This window comes from Mobula birostris, chromosome 5 (assembly GCF_030028105.1).
Source record: "Mobula birostris isolate sMobBir1 chromosome 5, sMobBir1.hap1, whole genome shotgun sequence".
NCBI lineage: Eukaryota > Metazoa > Chordata > Chondrichthyes > Myliobatiformes > Myliobatidae > Mobula > Mobula birostris.
The window spans coordinates 31,045,143-31,067,701 of record NC_092374.1 but is presented as its reverse complement, the minus strand read 5'-3'; the positions used below and the strand labels follow the sequence as shown (position 1 = coordinate 31,067,701).

General features: G+C 41.5%; 1 protein-coding gene across 1 annotated transcript in view; it reads left to right on the top strand.

The window, feature by feature from the left end:
- The window catches only part of LOC140197213 (interleukin-6 receptor subunit beta), an 82,011-nt gene extending 61,779 nt beyond the window's left edge, over nt 1-20,232 (top strand). Inside the window, exons 13-15 of the mRNA XM_072257140.1 lie at nt 8,097-8,193; nt 8,745-8,826; nt 18,973-20,232. Of these exons, the coding sequence (XP_072113241.1) occupies nt 8,097-8,193; nt 8,745-8,826; nt 18,973-19,461 (668 nt within the window). The 3' untranslated portion in view covers nt 19,462-20,232. The remainder of the gene's footprint in view (nt 1-8,096; nt 8,194-8,744; nt 8,827-18,972) is intronic.
- The last annotated feature ends 2,327 nt before the right edge of the window (nt 20,233-22,559 follow it).

Here is a 22,559-nt window from a genome sequence, read left to right as displayed (position 1 = left end):
TATAGGGAAAGGAGCCTGTACTGTACTGAATCTGATGTTTTATATCTCAGTTAGAAATTAGCATGCCTATTTTACTGCATAATTCTGCCATTCTGGCAGCCCTGTCTATAACAATACTGCAGCTTGAACACCACTCTAGCATAATTGGCTTCCAAGAATGTTAATTCACGATACTTCACTGCTTCTGAATAATTAAATCCTTCCATATAGCAGAGCGAATAGTGCGACGCTATTACAACTATTACAGTGTTGTTCTGAAAATAAAAGCTTTATCCTGAGAGCAGGATCCCACCCAAAGTCCAAGACTTACTGGTTAGTAGGTTAATTGGTCATTGTAAATAGTCTCGTGATTAGGATAGGTTTAAGTGAGAGGCTGCTGGGTGGTTCGGATGGAAAGGTCTATCCTACGCTGTTACTCTAAATAAGCAAATCTGAGTTGTTTTGGTAAGCAATGTGTGTTTTCCCCCTGGTGTTATAGAGCTTAGAACTGTACAGCACAGTATGGGCACTTCGGCCCACCATGTTGTGCTAACCTGTATCTAAACACCTCCCGCCCCCCCCCCAAGTCATACCCCATCTCCCTCCATTTTCTTTCTTCCATGTGCCTATCTACAAGTCTCTTTAATGTGTCAGCATCAACCACTGTGTCGGGCTATATACTGCCTCTGTAAATTACCTCTGATGTCTCCCCTAAATTTTCCTCCACTCACCTTAAAAGTATGTCCTTTAGAAAAACTCAGTGGCTGCCCACTCTTATGTCTTTTATTATTTTCTACACCTTCATTGCTCCAAAGAGACAAGCCTTAGCTTGCTCAGCTTTTCCAACCGTATTATTGAGTCATAGAAATGTACAGCATGGAAATAGGCCTTTTGGCCCATCTAGTCCATGCCAAACCATTTAAACTACCTACTCTCATTGACCTGTACTTGGACCATCGCCCTCCATACCCCTCCCTTCCATGTACCTATCCAAACTTCTGTTAAACATTGAAATCAAGCTCACGCCACGTGCCGGCAGCTCATTCCACACACTCACAACCCTCTGAGTGGAGAGGTTTCCCCTCGTGTTCCCTTTAAACTGTTCACCTTTCATCCTTAACCCATGACTATTAGTTGTAGTCCCACCCAACCTCAGTGGAAAAAGCCTGTTTGCATTTATCCCTAATAATTTTGTATACCTCTATCAAATCTCCCCTCAATTTTTTACATTCCAAGGAATAAAGTCCTAACCTATTCAATGATTCCTTATAACTCAGGTCCTCCAGTCCCAGAATCACAATTGGGTTTATTATCACCGGTGTGTCGTGAAATTTGTCAACTTAGCAACAGCAGTTCAATGCAATACATAATCTAGAAGAAAAAATATAAAATAATGTATACTGCAATTGAATTACTTACTTATTCAATTACAGTGTACATATATCGAATAGATTAAAAATTGTGCGAAAAAACAAATATATATTAAAAAAGTGAGGTAGCATTCACGGATTCAATGTCCATTTAGGAATCAGGTGGCAGAGGGGAAGAAGCTATTCCTGAATTGCTGAGTGTGTGCCTTCAGGCTTCTGTACCTCCTACCTGATGGTAACAGTGAGAAAAGGGCATGCCCTGGGTGCAGGAGGTCCTTAATAATGGACGCTGCCTTTCTGAGACACCGCTCCTTGAAGATGTCCTAGGGTGTAAGCTAGTACCCAAGATGGAGCTGACTAAATTTACAACTTTCTGCAGCTTCTTTTGGTCCTGTGCAGTAGCACCCCCCGCCCCATACCAGACAGTGATGCAGCCTGTCAGAATGCTCTCCATGGTACTTCTATAGAAGTTTTTGAGTGCTTTTGTTGACATACCAAATCTCTTCAAACTCCAAATGAAGTATAGTCGCTGTCTTGCCTTCTTTATAACTGCATTGATATGTTGGACTCAAGAACTTGAAGCTGCTCACTCTCTCCACTTCTGATCCCTCTATTAGGATTGGTATGTGTTCCTTTGTCTTACCCTTCTGGAAGTCCACAATCATCTCTTTCGTCTTACTGACGTTGAGTGCCAGGTTGTTGCTGGGACACCACTCCACTAGTTGGCATATCTCGCTCCTGTATGCCCTCTTGTCACTATCTAAGATTCTACAGCAACATCCTTGTAAATTTTCTGTGTATTCTTTCAATGTTACTTACAACTTTCTTGTAGTTTGGTAACCAAAACTGGACGTAATACTCCAAATTAGGCCTCACCAACATCTTATAAAACTTCAGTGTAAGATCCCATCTCCTTTACTTGGTACTTCAGTTTATGAAGGCCAGTATGCCAAAAGCTTTCTTTACGACCCAAGCAACGCACACAAAATGCTGGAGGAACTCCACAGGCCAGGCAGTATCAATGGAAAAGAGTACAGTCGACATTTTGGGCCAAGACCCTTCAGTAGGACCCTATCTACCAGTACTACCACATTCAATGAATTATGGACCTGTATTCCCAGATCTCTTTGTTCTACCACGCTCCTCAGTGCCCAGCTGTTCACTGTGTAAGACGTATCCTAGTGGTCCTACGGCAGTGCAACCAACACCTTGCATTAAATTCCATCTTTCATTTTTCCAGCTGATTCAGACCCCACTGTAAGCTCTGATGGTCTTCCTCACTGTCTACTACACCCCGAGTCTTGGTGTTGTCCACAGATTTGCTGATCCTGATAACTACATTATCATCCAGATCATTGATATAGATGAGAAACCACAACTGGCCCAGCACTGATCCCTGCAGCGCTCCACTAGTCACAGGCCTTCAGTGAGAGAGGCAACCATCTATTACCACTCTCTGGCATCTCCCACAAAGTCTAATCTAATTTACTACCTCATCCTGAATGCCAATCATCTGCACTGCTTGACCAGCCTCCCATGTGGGACCTTGTCAGACACATTACTAAATTCCATGTAGACAACATCCACTGCCTTGCCTTCATCAACTTTCCTGGTAACTTACTCGAAAAATTTTTTAAAATTGTTTAGACACGATTTACACATAATTCCATGTGTTGCTGCATGCCCTGAGCTCATCGGCCTTCCCAACAAAACTTCTTGCATTGAAATGTATGCAGCTCAGAACATTAGTCACACCATACTTAACCTTTCGATTCTTGACTCTGTCTGAGGTCTTAACAACATCTGTCTTCACAACCTCTCCACTATCTATTCTGGCACTCTGGTTCCCATCACACTGTGACTCTAGTTTAAACCCCACCCTCACCTCCCACAGCATTCACAAACCTTCATATTACGATATTAGTGCTCCTCTAGTTCAGGTTCAAACTATCTTTTCTGTACAGGTCTCATCTTCTCTAGAGGAGAGCACAATGGTCCAAAAATTTGAACACCTCCCTCCTACACCGACTCCTTAGCCATGTGTTAAACTGTATGATCTTCCTACTTCAGCAGTCCTGAGATCATAACCCTAGAGGTCCTGTCCTTTAACTTAGCACCTAACTCCCTGAACTCACTTTGCAGAACTTAATCACTCTTCCTACCCACGTCATTGGTACTTACATGGACCATGACCACTGGTCTACTTGGATTATTTTCGTGAATAGGAGTCTGCAAATTTCCAGCTTGATGATAATAACTTTATATAGTATATAGACCACTTATCATACAGATAATGCATTTGAAACTGCTTTACAATAGGATAAAGGTACAAATATGAAAATAAAAATAAACATGAAAATAAAAGACAAAAATATGTTAGTTAAGAGTGTCATCTGAGTCTGCATCCCTTACAGTTTTAGATATTGAATTCCGCAGTTTAGGAGCGTAGTTCAAAAAGGCTGACCTACCAATTATGTTCTGAGGGATATTGTTTAAATTTAAGAGACCAGCAGAAGAAGACCTGAGAGCTCGAGCAGGATTATAAAATGAAAATGATTCAGTGATGTACTCTGGCCGCAGACCACTGAGAGATTTTAAATGAAGTAAGAGAACTTCAAAATTAATTCTAAAAGATACAAGAAGCCAATACAGAGTAGCTAGTACAGGAGTGATATGTTCCCTCATCCTGGGTTTGGTTAAAAATCTAGCAGCAACGTTCTGAATGAGTTGAAGTTTGTCAGTAGATTGCTTTGGAATGCCTGTAAAATGGCATTGCTTTAATCTAGTCTATTCAATTTAAAGGCATGAATTAGTTCTTCGGCATCATTATCTGACTGAAACCAAATTACCTTTACAATATTTCTGAGGTGTAGAAATGCTGCTGTGGTCACTTTCATTACGTGGGATTTAAAATTATATCTGAGTCAGGGACAACACCCAGGCTTGTTACTTCTGATTTTACAAGGGGAGCCAAGTTCCCAAGATTATCATGTCTTTTGGCTTTGAGACCAAAGAAAAGTATTTTGGCAGGGGGATGGAAATGGGAGTGAAGGGACTCAGAAAGGGATGGTTGGTTAAAAAAAAGCAATGATGGCAGGCAGTCAGGAAGGGCAGGCAGATAATAGGACAAAATTGCAGCCAGCAGGGTGAGTATCAGTGCATTAGGGATGCAGAATCAAAAAGGGTAGCAAATACAGTGCTCATTGTTATATCTCAATGCAAGGAGTTTAAGAAATAAGGTGGATGATCTTGTTGCACTTTTACAGATTGTCAGGTATGATGCTGTGGCAATCACTGAATTGTGGTTGAAGGATAGTTGTAGTTGGGAGTTGAATGTCCAAGGTTATACATTGTATCGGAAGGATAGGAAGGTAGGCAGAGGGGATAGCAAGGCTCTGCTGGTAAAGAATGGCATCAGATCATTAGAAAGATGTGACATAAGATCAGAAGATGTTGAGTCCTTGTGGTTTGATTAACAAATTGCAAGGATAAAAGAACCCTGATGGCAGTTACATACAGGCCTCCAAACAGTAGCTGGGATGTGGACCACAGATTACAAATAGAAATAGAAAAGGTGTGTCAAAAGGGCAATGTTTGGGAAATTTTAACATGCAAATAGATTGGGAAAATCAGGTTGTAATGGATCCCAAGACAGTGTATTTGGCTTTTTAGAGCAGTTTGTTGTTGACCCTGCTAGCGGATTAGCTATACTGGATCGGGTGTTTATGTAGCGAACTGGAGATGATTAGGGAGCTTAAGGTAAAGGAACCCTTAAGAGACAATGATCACAATATGATTGAGTTCAACTTGAAATTTGATATGGAGAAAGTAAAGTCTGACGCAGCAGTATTTCAGTGCAGTAAGGTTAATTACAGTGGTATAAGAGATATTGGCCAAAATAAATTGGAAGGTGATGCAGGCAGGGCAGCAATGGCATGAGTTTCTGGGAAAAATGAGGAAGGTGCAGGTTAGATGTATTCCATGAACAAAGAAATACTCAAATGGCAAAATAGTACAACTGTGGCTGACAAGGGAAGTCAAAGCTAATGTAAAAGCAAAATGAGGGCGTACAACAAAGCAAAAATTACCAGGAAGATGGAGGATTGGGTAGTTTTTTAAAAATCTAAAGAAAACAACTAAAAGAATCATCAGCAGAGAAAAGATGAAATATGAAAGCAAGCAAGCAAACAATGTCAAGCTGGAGAGAAAATGCTTTCTTAAGTATATAAAAAAAATGAGAGTAGACACAGGACCGCTTAAGATGAGTCAGGAGAAATAATAACGGGGGACAAGGAGATGGCAGATGAACTAAATGAGTATTTTGCATCAGTCTTCACTGTGGAAGAAACTACAGTGTGCCAGGTATTGAAGGGTGTTTGTGAGAGAAGAGAAGTGAGTGCAGTTACAATTACAAGGGAAAAGGTGCTCAAAAAGTTGAAAGACCTGAGGGTGCATAAGTCATCCAGACCAGATGAACTGCATTCTAGGTTTCTGAAAAAGATAGCACTTGAGATTGTGGAGGCATTAGTAATGCTCCTTCAAGAATCATTGGACTCTGGCCTGGAAAATTTGAAATGTTTACCACTCAGAAAGGAGGAAAGCAACAGAAAGGAAAGTATAGACCAGTTAGCCTGTCCTCAGTGGTTGGGAAGATGTTACAGTCAATTGTTAAGAATGAGGTTATGGTGTAGTTGGTGGCGGACGATAAGATAGAACAAAGTCAGCATGGTTTCCTTAAGGAATTCCTTGAGGAGATTACAAGTAGGATAGATAAAGGGGATGCAGTCGATGTTATATATTTGGACTTTCAGAAGGCATATGACAAGGTGCTACACATGAGGCTGCTTACCAAATTAAGAGCCCATGGTATTACAGGACAGTTATTAGCATGGTTAAAGCATTGGCTGACTGGTAGGTGGCAGTGAGTGGGAATAAAAGGACTTTGGTAGACAATAAATGTGCAGACTATTTTCTAAATGGGGGGAGTATCCAAAAATCTGAGTTGAAAAGCGACTTGGGAGTCCTTGTGCAGACCACCCCGAAAGTTAACTTGCAGGCTGTGTCAGTGGTAAGGAAGGCAAATGCAATGTTAGCATTCACTTTAAGTGGTCTAGAATACAAAAGCAGGGATGTGATGCCGAAACTTTATAAAGCACAGGTGAGACCTCGCCTTGAGTATTGTGAACAGTTTGGCATTCTTAACTAAGAAAATATGTGCTAGCATTAAAGAGGGTCCAGAGGAGGTTCACAAGGATGATTCCAGGAATGAAAGGGTTATCTTATGAGGAATTGTTGATGGCTCTGGGCCTCTACTCGCTGGAATTTAGAAAAACGAGGGAGGATCTCATTGAAACTTTTTGCATGTGAAAGGCCTAGACAGAGTATGTCATGCATAATCTGGTAACTTGGTGAAAAAAAGTGAATTTTTTTTTAAGAGATTGAAAGTTGTTGGTGCTCAGAAGCATTTGAATGTCCTTGTACAAGAATCCACTGAAAGTGAAGTGAAAATAAAGTAAACAGTCAGAACGGCCTGTAATTATATCAAATCTTTTTGCAAGATAATAGATGCCTAGCTCCAGTTATATAGAGCAACAAACAATCCGCTGGAAGAACTCAGCTGATCAAGTGGGAGGAAAGGAATTGCTGATGCTTCTGGTTGAAACCCTGATGATTCCTGCCCAGTTCTTCCAGCAAAATCTTTTCCCCGATTCCAGCAGCTGCAGGCTGTTGTGTCTCCAGATGTATAATCCCTGATGAGAGAGTATATGGAAAAGTGCCCCTGTATTCAGACTTCCTTCCTAAGGAAGTTGTGCAAGGATTCACCAGATGGATTCCCAGATTACTCTTTTATTTTATGAGGAAAGATTAAGCAGAGTGAGGCCACTGATGTCTAGGCTTCATCTGAATGAGAGATAATCTCATTGTAATGAACAAGATTCCCAAAGGACTGGACAAGATAGGTGCAGAGTTGATGTCTTTTCTTGAATACGCAGAACTGGGCATCAGAACCTCAAAATAAAACATTAGGACCAAGATATATAGATATTTCTTCGCCTTTATTTCATCAGAGTCGTGAATCTTTGGAACTCATGGACCAGCGAGCTGTAGAATTTAGAGATTTTTAGGTACAATGTGAAATCAAGATATGGATTGAGCAAGCGTGAAGGACCAAGTGGTTCTTTTCCTGTTTTTATGACCTGTGTTCTTGTGTTTCAATTGTTAATAAATAATTAAAAGAACAGTAGTTCAAGAGAGTCATTTGTACAAATTACTGGATATTTTTTGTGCTTCATTCTTAGAGATTCTGAAGGGGGATTCCAGTGGTTTGAAAACAATCCCATGGAATCTTTCTTTTAGAAACACCACAAGGTGGTGGTCGGGTGTTCAATACTGTAACAGAAGCAACCCACAAAAGAGAATGGTGATTGCAAAATGAACGAAAGGTGGCAATGGGCTAAACCACAAGTATCATTATTAATATGTAATACTTTCACTTTACAGGCTGTTGCAGCTACATACTTCTGACCAATAATAGTTTAGATAAATAACAAACGGATTTTATATATCATTTTTTTCATTATTTCAAATATTTGTTGTATAAATGAGTGGTTTATATAAGAAGATTAGTAATTCTGAAGATTGAAGTCAACCAAATCGGGACATAGCATAGACAGATCCATGTGAAATAAATTACATATACATAGAACATAAATATCTGAAATTGAAATGTTTGGATATTTGCTATAGGTGATGATGCACTGGCAGCAATTGCTGTTGGAGTTTGTCTTGCAATTATCGTCTTTGTGTTTCTGGTGACATGGATCTGCTCGCTTCTTGTTAAAAGGTAAGAAGCTTTATAATGATAGTGGCAGTATCAACAATTTGTAGTTCTGTGGCAAGATAATAATAGGTGCAACGTGGAGCGAATTTCTCTGCAACTCAGTTAATTAACTGTGTACTACAGAACCATGTGTAATAGCAAACCACAGAAGTGAATTGTGACAACAGTCAGTTGCATGGTCATGTAGTGGTTAGCTTTAGAAGACCAGCAACCTGGGTTCAATTCCTGCCACTGTCTAGAGGGACTTCGTACCTTCAGGTGTTCCTGTTCCCTCCCACATCCCAGAGACATACGAGCTAGTGGGTTAATTGGTCACATGGGTGTAATTGAGCTCTGGTGCTCAAGGGCCTGTGAGTGTGCTGTATCTCTAAGTAAATAAAAATAAATAAACATCTTTGTAAATTATTCCTAAATAAAAATAGCAGAAGGTGCTAACCCTTGGTGAGCAAGGAGTCTTCCCACTGGATTAGATTAGACACTCACATTTAGCCAACTCAAACAACACTATATTTTCATAATTGTGAGAATCTAACTATTCAAAACTTTACTTTCAGAATAAAGAAGCAATTTTGGCCGGCTATACCGAATCCTGGAAACAGTAATGCCATCCAGATTATAGAAAGGGTTTCATCATTGGTATGTACTGCTGTGTTCTTTGCAATACAAAATGCTGGAGGAACTCAGCATCTATGAAAATGAATATACAGTCAACGTTTCGGGCAGAGTTCCCTTATAAGAACCGGAAAGGAAGATGCCAGATTTAAAAGGTGGGGGAGGGGAAGGAGGACAAGTTAGAAGGTGATAGGCAAATAAAAGAAGAGGGAAGGAGAGGGGAAAAGAAAAAAATTATCGGAAGGAGAAACCAACGTTCATGCCATCAGGTTGAGGCTACCTGGACAGAATATGAGACTTGCTCCTTCACCCTGAGAGTAGCCTCGTCATGGTAGAGGAGGCCGTGGACATGTCAGAATAGGAAAGGGTATAGGAAATAAATTAGTTGGCCACAGGGAAATTCCGCTTTTGGCAGATGGAGCGGGGTGCTCGACAAAGCAGTCCCCCAATTTACGATGGGACTCACCAATGTAGAGGAGGCTGCATTGGGAGCGCTGGACACCATAGACAACTCCAGTTGATTCACAGGTGAAGTGTTTCCTCAACTGGAAGGACTCTTTCGGGCTCTGAATGGAGATGAGGGAGGGGATGAATGGGCAACTGTAACACTTTCTCCCCTTGCAGAGGCAAGTATGGGAGGGACGAGTGGAGAAGGGAATCACAGAAGGAGTTATCCCTGCAGAAAGCGGGGCGGGAGGGGTGGGCACGTAGGATGCCTTCGGGGATGACGGAAGTTGTAGAGAATGATGTGTTGGATGTGGAGGCTCATGGGGTGGTAGGTGCGGACAAGAGGAACTCTGTCCCTGTTAAGGCAGTGGAAAGATGGGTGAGTGTGATGTCTGGGAGATAGAAATTTGCATTAGGGCAGCATCAGTGGTGGAGGAAGGGAAATCTCAGTCTTTGAAGAAGGAGGCATCCCCGATGTCCTGTAACCTGGGAACAGATGCAGCAGAGATGAGGGAACTGAGAAAAGGGAATAGCATTTTTACAGGAGACAGGTGGGAAGAGGTATTGTCAAGATAACTCTGAGAATTGGTAGGCTTATAAAGGATGTCAATATTCAATAGAACGCAGTGTTCTTTATTTGGTAACCTCTGGAGAAAAACCTTCCATCTCTACATTTGGTTAATAATTTTGGTGGTATTAAACAACCCCCTCTGGGGAAGGAGGAAAATGCTTGAGGAGTTCAGAAGTGTGCAGCTCCTCCACACCCCCATACCATTTTATTGTATTAGTAGGTGTGGTGATTTTGATCTAGATGCAAGTAAGCATTGTACCACAGCAGTTAGTGCATATGTTTTACAATGCCAGTGATCATGGGCAGGTGTTCAGCTCCCTCCACTGTCCGTCAGGAGTTTGTACATTCTCCCTGCGATCGCATGGGTGTTCTGGTTTTCTCTCACATTTCAAAGACATGGTTAGAGTTATTGAGTTGTGGGCAGGCTGTGTTGACATTAGAATTGTGGTGACAGTTGCAGGCTGCCCAGCACAATCTTCGGACACAGAATGATGCATTTCACTGTATGTTTTAATGCACATGTGACAAACAAAGCAAATAAAGCCAATGGTAATAAAACTAATGGTATTCATTCACCAAAGTGTAGCCAACAATAATAAATTTAACATAAGAGTGCCACGGGGTGGAGGATTGTTGTAAACCTTTAAGTTGGGGCTCAATTTCCCATCCTCTTCCCATTTAGGATCAGAAACTTGGTGTTACATAGAGGAACAGATGGAGGACATTTGGCTCTTAAATTCCATGTTAGTTCCAGTACAGCAAGTGAAGCAGTCCTATGCATTTGCCATTTCCCCATAACCCTGTGATTGTTTTTTTTCCAATCCAATTTCTTCTTGAAAGTCTTGCCGCATCACCCTCACAGGTAGAGTGTTCTGGATCATAATTACTCTGTACAAAATGAGTTTTAGATCTCCCGTGTATCTGTTGTTCATCATTTGAATCTAGCATTTTCTGCTTTTATTTCAGATTTTCAGCATCTGCAATGTTTTAATTTTCTTTCATTCTATTTTTTTCTTTTTATACCTTTCATGGTCTTCTCTGAATTTTCATTGATCTAAATGGGAGCAAACATAAATAATCCATTAAAACTCGTTAGCTTTAAGTTCTCGCCCTGGGACTGTACTCATAAATCTCTTTGTGCCCACTCCATGACCAAAACATCCCTCTTAAAGTGAAACTCCATGACAGGACATAAACCCTTACTTGTGACCAAAGCAGTCTATTCAGATTCTACACAAGCTTACTCCTGTTATATTTTTATGTTTCTATTTATGAATCCTAGGATCATCTCATTTGCTTTATTAACAACTCTCTCAATATGTCTTGTCATTCCCAAAGGTTTCCAAAATATTAATCTAAAGTAAAACATTTTAATCTTCCTGTTCCTCAGGTCTAGGGGTTTGATTCAAATAACTGGGGTCCCCCATCCTTTGTCAAATCTGAGCTGGCATTGGATCAAAGAGCGAACCCCTTGAAGAATACCTATAGTCCCAGCAGGACTGGTCATCAACATCAGACTCTAGTGACACCTAGTCATGGAGTGTGAAGATAGATGTTGTAGGACTTGTAGTTGGGCCCTCTCATCCACTGCCAGCAAATTTCAACCCAATAATGCACCAGGAAGAGAACTATCTCCAATAGCAACCTTAGCTTGACAACACATTTCTCTGCCCCCTCTTTCCAATTTTGTGGAAACGTCCCTCCTTTGAACAACTGACATTTGAAGTTGGCCAGTTTGGAGAACTTTGTGTATAAACCAACATTCTGACACTGATAGTGAAGCAGATAGCTCCTCCCTCTGCCACCTGGCTTTTTAGTCAGGGCTCCTGTCACATGACAGATAAACCAGTGGTGCTGGCTTGCAGAAAGCCAACAGGTTTGGAGAGTTGTCAAGGAGGATTTGGGCTGCTCCCTTTGCCTGATTCATGCATCAGGTTATTCTGGATTTTGACCCATGAGTTGGATGAGATTGTTATTAATACCTATAAAATACAATCATAACTTACTGGTTTAGCTGGGAATTATATGAAGCAAATGAAACACCTGGAAATCTATTTTGTTTTTGGTCTTAAGGGTGGATTTTTATTTTACAATTTGCTTTAAACTCATTATTGATTGAAGCATATTGTAGGTTCTTCGAGGTTGTCTGTAGACCTGTGCATATTTAATTAACAATTTAATTACACAGAAAATCAAGCAAACACCAAATTTATTCCCATCTGTTGGTTTTGAACTGAGTTGTAGACTGCAATGAGATGTGATCAGATGATTAAAGTGTAGCAACTCTCTATCCACAGTAGCTAACAGATATTACCTCAATCAGAGAATAATCTGGGGGATGTAATAAATTGGATTCATAATTGGCTCAGTGTAGGAAGCTGAGGGTGATAGTCAAGGGTTGTTTCTCAGACTGGGAGCCTGTGTCAAGTGGAGTGCCACAGGGGTCAACGCTGGAAAAATTTAGTCTTATAAGCACATTGTTTGTAATTTATATAAATGATTTGAATGTAACTCAGCAAGGCATAGTAAGTTTGCAAATGATACTAAATTGGGTGGATGTGTAGATGGTCATAGATTCATAGAGCACTACAGCTCAGAAGCAGGCCTTTGGCCCAGCTAGTCCATGCTAAACTATTATTCTGCTCAGTCCCATCAATGCGCACCTGAACCACTCCTCTCCCATTCATGTACCTATCCAAACCTCACCTAAATGTTAAAATCAAACCTGCACCCACAATTTCCATAGAACCATAGAAACTACAGCACAAAAACAGGCCCTTTGGCCCTTCTTGGCTGTGCCGAACCATTTTCTGCCTAGTCCCACTGACCTGCACACGGACCATATCCCTCCATACACCTCCCACCCATGTATCTGTCCAATTTATTCTTAAATGTTAAAAAAGAACCCGCATTTACCACCTCGTCTGGCAGCTCATTCCATACTCCCACCACTCTCTGTGTGAAGAAGCCCCCCCTAATGTTCCCTTTAAACTTTTCCCCCCTCACCCTTAACCCATGTCCTCTGGTTTTTTTCTCCCCCTGCCTCAGTGGAAAAAGCCTGCTTGCATTCACTCTATCTATACCCATCATAATTTTATATACCTCTATCAAATCTCCCCTCATTCTTCTACGGTCCAGGGAATAAAGTCCTAACCTATTCAACCTTTCTCTGTAACTGAGTTTCTCAAGTCCCGGCAACATCCTTGTAAACCTTCTCTGCACTCTTTCAACCTTATTTATATCCTTCCTGTAATTTGGTGACCAAAACTGAACACAATACTCCAGATTCGGCCTCACCAATGCCTTATACAACCTCATCATAACATTCCAGCTCTTATACTCAATACTTCGATTAATAAAGGCCAATGTACCAAAAGCTCTCTTTACGACCCTATCTACCTGTGACGAGACTTTTAGGGAATTTTGTATCTGTATTCCCAGGTCCCTCTGTTCCACTGCACAGTGCCTTACCATTAACCCTGTATGTTCTATGTTGGTTTGTCCTTCCAACGTGCAATACCTCACACTTGTCAGTATTAAACTCCATCTGCCATTTTTCAGCCCATATTTCCAGCTGGTCCAAGTCCCTCTGCAGGCTCTGAAAACCTTCCTCACTGTTTACTACACCTCCAATCTTTGTATCATCAGCAAACTTGCTGATCCAATTTACCACATTATCATCCAGATCATTGATATAGATGACAAATAACAATGGACCCAGCACTGTGGCGCACCACTAGTCACAGGCCTCCACTCAGAGAAGCAATTCTCTACCACCACTCTCTGGCTTCTTCCATCGAGCCAATACCTAATCCAATTTACTACCTCTCCATGTATACCTAGCGACTGAATTTTCCTAACTAACCTCCCATGCAGGACTTTGTCAAAGGCCTTACTGAAGTCCATGTAGACAATATCCACTGCCTTCCCTTCATCCACTTTCCTGGTAACCTCCTCGAAAAACTCCAACAGATTGATCAAACATGACCTACCACGCACAAAGCCATGTGGACTCTCCCTAATAAGCCCCTGTCTATCCAAATGCTTGTAGATTCTATCTCTTAGTACTCCCTCCAATAACTTACCTACTACTGACGTTAAACTCACCGGCCTATAATTTCCCGGATTACTTTTCGATCCTTTTTTAAACAACGAAACAACATGAGCCACTCTCCAATCCTCCGGCACTTCACCCGTAGACAGCGACATTTTAAATATTTCTGCCAGGGCCCCCGCAATTTCAACACTAGTCTCCTTCAAGGTCCGAGGGAACACTCTGTCAGGTCCCAGGGATTTATCCACTTTAATTTTCCTCAAGACAGCAAGCACCTCCTCCTTTTTAATCTGTACAGTTTCCATGGTCTCACTACTTGATTCCCTCAATTCCATAGATTTCATGCCAGCTTCCTTAGTAAATACAGACGCAAAAAACCTATTTAAGATCTCCCCCATTTCCTTTGGTTCCGCACAAAGCCGACCACTCTGATCTTCAAGAGGACCAATTTTATCCCTTACAATCCTTTTGCTCTTAATATACTTGTAAAAGCTCTTTGGATTATCCTTCACTTTGACTGCCAAGGCAACCTCATGTCTTCTTTTAGCCCTCCTGATTTCTTTCTTAAGTATTTTCTTGCACTTCTTATACTCCTCAAGCACCTGATTTACCCCCTGTTTCCTATACATTTCATACAACTCCCTCTTCTTCTTTATCAGAGTTGCAATATCCCTTGAGAACCAAGGTTCCTTATTCCTATTCAATTTGCCTTTAATCCTGACAGGAACATACAAACTCTGCACTCTCAAAATTCCCCCTTTGAAGGCTTCCCACCTACCAATCACATCTTTGCCAGAGAACAACCTGTCCCAATCCACGCTTTTTAGATCCTTTCTCATTTCTTCAAATTTGGCCTTCTTCCAGTTCAGAACCTCAACCCTAGGACCAGATCTATCCTTGTCCATGATCAAATTGAAACTAATGGTGTTATGATCACTGGAACCAAAGTGCTCCCCTACACAGACTTCTGTCACTTGCCCTAACTCGTTTCCTAACAGGAGATCCAATATTGCATCCCCTCTGGTTGGTCCCTCTATATATTGATTTAGAAAACTTTCCTGAACACATTTTACAAACTCTAAACCATCTAGACCCTTAACAGTATGGGAGTCCCAATCAATGTATGGAAAATTAAAATCCCCTACCACCACAGCTTTATGTTTCCTGCAGTTGCCTGCTATCACTCTGCAGATTTGCTCTTCCAAGTCTCATTGACTATTGGGTGGTCTGTAATACAATCCCACTAATGTGGCCATACCTTTCCTGTTTCTCAGCTCCACCCATAAGGACCCATTAGACAAGCCCTCTAATCTGTCCTGCCTGAGCACTGCTGTAATACTTTCCCTAACAAGCAATGCTACTCCCCCACCTTTCATTCCTCTGCCTCGATCACATCTGAAACATCGGAACCCTGGAATATTAAGCTGCCAGTCCTGCCCCTCCTGTAGCCAAGTTTCACTAATTGCTACAACATCATAATTCCACGTGTCAATCCATGCCCTCAACTCATCTGCCTTCCCCGCAATACTCCTAGCATTGAAATATATACACCTCAGAAGATTTTTACCACCACTCACAACCTTTCTATCAGCAGATTTGCTTAAACTTTCAACATCATTTATTTTCACCCCAGCCACACTGTCAGCTCTGGCACTCTGGTTCCCACCCCCCTGCAAATCTAGTTTAAAGCCTCCCCAATAGCACTAACAAACCTCCCTGAAAGGATATTGGTCCCCCTGTGGTTCAAGTATAGCCCGTCTCTCTTGTACAGGTCCCACCTGCCCCAGAAGAGGTCCACACTCTGTTCCGTTCCACACTCTGAATGAAAAAGATCCCCCTCATGTTCCCCTTGGACATTTCACTTTTCACCCTTCAACCATGACCTTTAGTGGTCACCTCACACAACTGCAATGGAAAAAGTCTGCTTGCATTTACTTCATCTGTACCCCTCATAATTTCACAGACCACTGTCGAAACTCCCCTCATTTTCCTGCAGGGAATAAAGTCCTAACTATTCAACCTTTCCCTGTAACTCAGATCCTTAAATCCATAAGAACATAAGACACAGGAGACCAAATATGGCCATCTGGCCCATTGAGTCTGCTCCTTCATTCTGTCATGGCTGATTTATTATCCTTCTCAACCCCATTCTCCTGCCTTCTCCCCTTAACCTTTGATGCCCTGACTAATCAAAAACCTATCAACCTCCACTCTAAATATACTCAATGCCTCGGCCACCACAACTGCCTGTGGCAATGAATTCTACAGATTATTACCCCTCTGACTAATGAAATTTCTCCTCATCACTTTTCTAACTGGATGTTCCTCTAATCTGAGACTGTGCTCTTTGGTCCTACACTCACTCACAAAAGGAAACATCCTTCCTACATCCACTCTATCTAAACCTTTCAATGTTTGATTGGTCTCAGTGAGATTCCCACTTTCTTCTAAACTCCAGCGAGTACTGGCCCAGAGCCATCAAACGCTCCTCACACGATAACCCTTTCATGCCTGGAATCATTCTTGTGAACCTCCTTGAACCCTCTCCAATGTCAGCTTATCCTGTCTTAGATAAGTGGCCCATAACTGCTCACAGTACTCCAAGTGCAGTCTGACCAATACCTTATAAAGCATCAGCATTACATCCTTACTCTTACAATCTAGTCTTCTCAAAATGAATACTGATGTTGCATTTGCTTTCCTCATCACCAACTCAACCTGCAAATTAACCTTTAGGAAATCTTGCACAAGGCTACCAAGTCCCCTTGCACTTCTGATTTTTGAATTTTCTCCCCATTCAGAAAATAGTCCACGCCTTTATTTCTTCTACCAAAGTGCATGACCATACACTCCCCTACACTATATTCCCTCTGACACTTCTTTGCTCATTCTCCCAATCTATCTAAGCCCTTCTGCAGGCCCCCTGCTTCCTCAACACCAACTTGTCCCCTCACTTAGCTTCATATGATCTACAAATTTGGCCACAAAGCCATCAATTACAGCATACAAATCACTTACTTACAACATGAAAGGAAGTGGTCCCAAAACCGATCCCTGTGGAACATCACTAGTTACTGGCAGTCGACCAGAAAAGGCCTCCTATATTCCCACTCCTTGTCTCCAGCCAGTCAGCCAATCTTCTGTCTGGGCAATATCCTTGCAAATGTTCTCTGTACTCTTTCAATCTTATTAATATAGTGTGGAAGGTTATGAAAAATTAAGGGGGATTTTAATTAGCCAGGTATGTGGACTGAGGATTAGCAAATGACTTTCAATCCATGTAAATGTGAGGTATTGCAATTTGGGAGATCAAACCAGGGTAGGGCTTATAGAGTGAATGGTATGGCCCTGGGAAGTGTTAATGGAACAGAGGGACCTAGGAATGCAAGTTCTTAGTTCGCTGAAGGCAGTGTCTCAGGTGAAGAAGGCATTTGGCACGCTGACCTTCATCAGTCAGGGCACAGAGCACAGAAGTTTGGGAGTTACTTTGCAGTTATGTATGTTGTCAGTGGGGATTCACTTGGAATATTGAGTATAGTTGTGGTCACCCTGTAATGGGAAAGATGGTACTAAATTAGAAAGAGTGTAGAAAAGATTTACCAACATGTTGCCTAAACTTCAGTGCCTGAATTACAGGAGAGATTGTACAGGCTGGAACTTTGTTCCCAGAAATGTAGGAGATTGAGCGATGACCTAATAGAGTATATGGAAGATGAGGGGCATTGTCAGGGTGAAAGCAATAGTCATTTCCCAGGGAAGAGGTGCTAAAAACAAAAGGGCATTTGTTGAATACCTGTGGTGACAGATTGAGGAATCAGGGGCAGGTTGAGGCAGATGCATTAGCAACCTTGAAAAGCCATCTAAATACTGCAAGTCCATGGATAGGAGGTGTTTACAGGGCAATGGATCAAGCATGGTAGACATGGTCGAGTTGGGCTGAACAGCCTGTTTCCATGCAGTAAGACTCTATAATCAGCTAAGCTTCTATCACAGAGACTTGTGTGCACTGCCGCTTCAGAATGAGTCATTTTAAATTCATATATTAATCATATTCATGATAGAAACTTGTATTAACTGATTAGAATCAAGAACCTACATGCATGGCAAGTTAAGATGTTCAGGATAATAAGACCAGAAGTAGGCATCTGGCCCTTTCTGCCTCCTCTGCCATTCATTATGAGCCTCTCCTCCACATTTCCTTTTTGGACTTTTGATTTGCACTGTTCTTCCTCATCTGATTTCTCCTTTTGGATCGCGTCAGTTCTGGCTAGAATATTCTGTCACTGTCTTGCCTTGTTGCAGCTACATTATACCAATCAGATATCATTAGCATAGCAGCTGCCTCCGTATCTGCAGCAGGATCTGACTCGAGCTTGAGGTTTGACTGTGTCTGCTTTCTGTAGCTCGTCCAACTCTAAATGCAGTTGTTCAGCAGCTAGAGTCTCATACACCACAGGATCTTCTTCAGACAATATGCAGACTCAGCTTTTCGATTTGTATTCTCAGTCCTTTGCAGTTTGCCCCCATGGATTACATTGGCATCAAAATGAGTTCCACCTCACTTGAACTACTGTAAAGCACATTGTCCAATTCATTTATTATAACAATACGTGACAAAACTGTACTCCTTTTTACAACTTCCTATGGATAGTAATCACCTCAAGTCTAAGAATGGACCATCAATAGAGACCTTAGTGAAATGAAGGGAATTTGAGGGTTATGGAACACAAGCAAAAAATGCAGCTGAGGCCAAGATCAAATAGGTTGCAGTCTTACTTCATAGTGGTGCAGGCTTGAGAGAGCATTTGATGCACTTTTGCTCCTATTTCTCATCAGTTGTAAGCATGAAAAAATGTAAAATATTTTATTAAAAGTTTGTGGAGTAAATTAACACTGACACTTGTATAGATGTCTTCTAAGGAGCTTGTATGTCATTCGGTAATTAATGCTTATTTTCTCCCTGGTCTGCTCTAAATCTAAGATTAAATACTTCCTTTGTCTCAGCTTCTCCTATTCTTTCTCCATTTTATGCCACCTAGTCTACTGTCTGACAATATAGATTTTATAATTGTGAATACATATCATTCTCTCCCTTCAGCCTCACCTGGACAGTGAATCGTCAGAACTGAATTCAAACTTGCTTGACATAAAAAGAGAAGAGGAACTTGAAAACCTTCACACTATTGAAGAGATCACCAGTTCATTCATAGATTATGGGCTGCAAGAGAATGAACCAAAAAATGTACCAGACCAGAAACCCAAAAATGAGGTCACACAAAAGCCAACTGTTGTACAGTTCACTGACTACACAACGATGGAGAACTTCCAACAAATAATGTCGATCATTCCAAGCAATAATATACAGCCTACTAGAAGTGAAACAGAGTATAATGCTGAAACAGAGTATCAGCAGAGTGACAACTTTATTCTGAATTACACAAAGCAAGGATTCCATCATATGAGCACAAACACAACAGAAGGAAATCCATTAGTTGCTACGGAATGCTCCGCATTGCTTGTAAATCCTGATAACATTACAGATGCACAGGCCTTTCAGTCACAAGGGTTATTAGAAACAAATTCATGAATACCGTTGGTGGAAAATGCTCAAACAGATGATTCAAAGGCTGTTCCTACAAATGCATCTTTTCAGCCACATTCAAGCAGTGCAATGCGGTGAAATTAAAGTTATGCAACCTGCTAAATGTACTGTACTGAAAGTATAAAACATACCAATTGTATGACTGTGCAGATGCACTACTTCAGATATGGTACCTTTCGGGCCAAGGGCTCTCACATGTGGCATGAGAAATGTGGTGGAGAACGTTGGCGGTGGAAGTTTAAATAAAATTGTTAATAGTTGTCTGAAGTGAGGCATGGTGGTGGTGGAAGTGCCAGAGTTTGTCTGAGTTAGTCAGAATGCCAGAAAAAGGTGGTGGTGTTGGTAGTAGTCACTAAACTTCAGGGATGTCATTTATATTCCTTCCACTTACGTGAAGGCACCTTTGTCTTTAACAATCCAACGCTCAGACAGAGCAAATGACAAAAGGGCAGTGATTACAACGTTATGGTAGAGCAAGTTACAACTTGCCTGATCCTCTCTGCAACCAGACTGTCACAAGTTGGTGAAGATTAGCAAAACCTCATCTGCTTTGCACCATGGTTTGGGGGAGAAGTTGGGGAGCCCACACAGTGAGAAAGTCAAGGACTTCAAAGGACACCCAGCATGCAAGCAATGATCCAGAACCAGAGAACATGGATACATAAAACTGCAACTGAACTGAGGGCATGAAGGAATTAATGTAATAAAATTCTCCATTATACTGTAAGTATGAACACTGGTGTTGTAATGTGTCATATTTTGCTTGTGCTGAACAAAATATTATCACTGAGGTATTGCACATTGGAAGGACAAACCAACGTAGAACATACAGGGTTAATGGTAAGGCACTGAGGAGTGCAGTGGAAAAGAGGGATCTGGGAATACAGATACAAAATTCCCTAAAAGTGGTGTCACAGGTAGATAGGGTCGTAAAGAGAGCTTTTGGTACATTGGCCTTTATTAATCAAAGTATTGAGTATAAGAGCTGGAATGTTATGATGAGGTTGTATAAGGCATTGGTGAGGCCGAATCTGGAGTATTGTGTTCAGTTTTGGTCACCAAATTACAGGAAGGATATAAATAAGGTTGGAAGAGTGCAGAGAAGGTTTACAAGGATGTTGCTGGGTCTTGAGAAACTCAGTTACAGAGAAAGATTGAATAGGTTAGGACTTTATTCCCTGGACCGTAGAAGAATGAGGGGAGATTTGATAGAGGTATATAAAATTATGATGGGTATAGATAGAGTGAATGCAAGCAGGCTTTTACCACTGAGGCAAGGGGAGAAAAAAACCAGAGGACATGGGTTAAGGATGAGGGGGCAAAAGTTTAAAGGGAACATTAGGGGGGGCTTCTTCACACAGAGAGTGGTGGGAGTATGGAATGAGCTGCCAGACGAGGTGGTAAATGCGGGTTCTTTTTTAACATTTAAGAATAAATTGGACAGCTACATGGATGGGAGGTGTATGGAGGGATATGGTCCGTGTGCAGGTCAGTGGGACTAGGCAGAAAATGGTTCGGCACAGCCAAGAAGGGCCAAAAGGCCTGTTTCTGTGCTGTAGTTTCTATGGTTTCTATGGTTTCTACCAATTTGGATCAACATTGAACTATTGGATAATAGATTCCATTAAAATTTTCATCCCAATGTGGAAGTGAAAAAGAGTATAACAAAAAATGCAAGAGCTAATAAGCTAAGCAATCTTAAGTCCTGCCTTATGCCCAACATTGAGACGCTCAACTACTGTTGAGTTTTTTTAATAAATTGCAAGTGTCAAAGGAAAGGCTGCAGACTTCCCAACATCCTTGCACCCAGTTGTCACAGTTGCTCATTCAACACTATCAGCCAAGGCTTTTTCCAAAATCTACAAGCTTGCAGACGATACCACTGTAGTGGGCCACATCTCAAATAATGATGTCAGAGTACAGGAAGGAGATAGAGAGCTTAGTGACATGATCTCATGACAACAAACCTTTCCCTCAATGTCAATGAAACAGCTGGTCACTGACTTCAGTCAGGGGGCACAGTGCACATGCTTCTGTCTACATCAAGGGTACTGAGGTTGAGAGGTTTAAGTTCCTAGGTTTGAACACCACCAGTAGCCTGTCCTGATCCAAACACATGATGTCATGGCCAGGAAAGCTCACTAACACCTCTACTTGCTTAGGAAGCTGAACAATTTCAGCAAGTCCCTGTTGACTTTTACCAATTATTATTGATGCACCATAAAAAGCATTCCGTCTGGATGTATAATGGCTTGATATGGCAACTACTCTGTATGTGACCACAGGAAACTGCAGAGTTGTGAACACAGCTCAGCCCGTCACAGGAATTACCTTCCCCCTCTCTGGACTCTGTCTATACCTCTCTCTGCCTCAGTAAAGCAGCCAGCATAATCAAAGACCCCACCCACACAGGACAATCTCTGTTCTTCGCTCTCCTATCGGGCATAGATATAAAAGCCTGAAAGCGTGTACCACGAAGCTCGAGGACAAGTTATATGCCATATTCTTGAACAGATTTCTGCTATGAAAAGATGGACTATTGGCCTCATAATTTACTTTACGATCATACATGAAGGGCCAAATTACCTAATTCTACTCCCATATCTTATGGGCTTTATTATTCACCTGGACTGCACTGTTTTGGTAGTGTTTACATTTTATTCTGCATTGTTATTGTTTTACCTTATTCTCGCTCAATCCACTGTAATGATTTGATCTGTATAAAGAGTATGCAAGGTGAACTTTTCACTCTGTCTTGGTACACGTGACAATAGTAAACAAACAACAATAGCAAAAAATAAATAAGGTGATTGAAGTCGGATCTGAGCCATGACTGGGAGTCTTAGCGGCCAGATTGCCTGCCTGGTGTTAGGGGATCCTGCCTGGTGTCCTCCTTGGTGGAGAAGAATGTGGAGGTGTGGTGAGGATGATCCAGTTGCTGTAGACAACAATTGAACAATGACATACGTAGAACCAGAAATGTGATTCCACAGAAAGAGCTGTGGACACAAAGGTAAATGCAGGATGTCTGGTTGGTTACTGAAGTTGCATGCAAATTGACATAAGGGGAAACACAGAAGGTT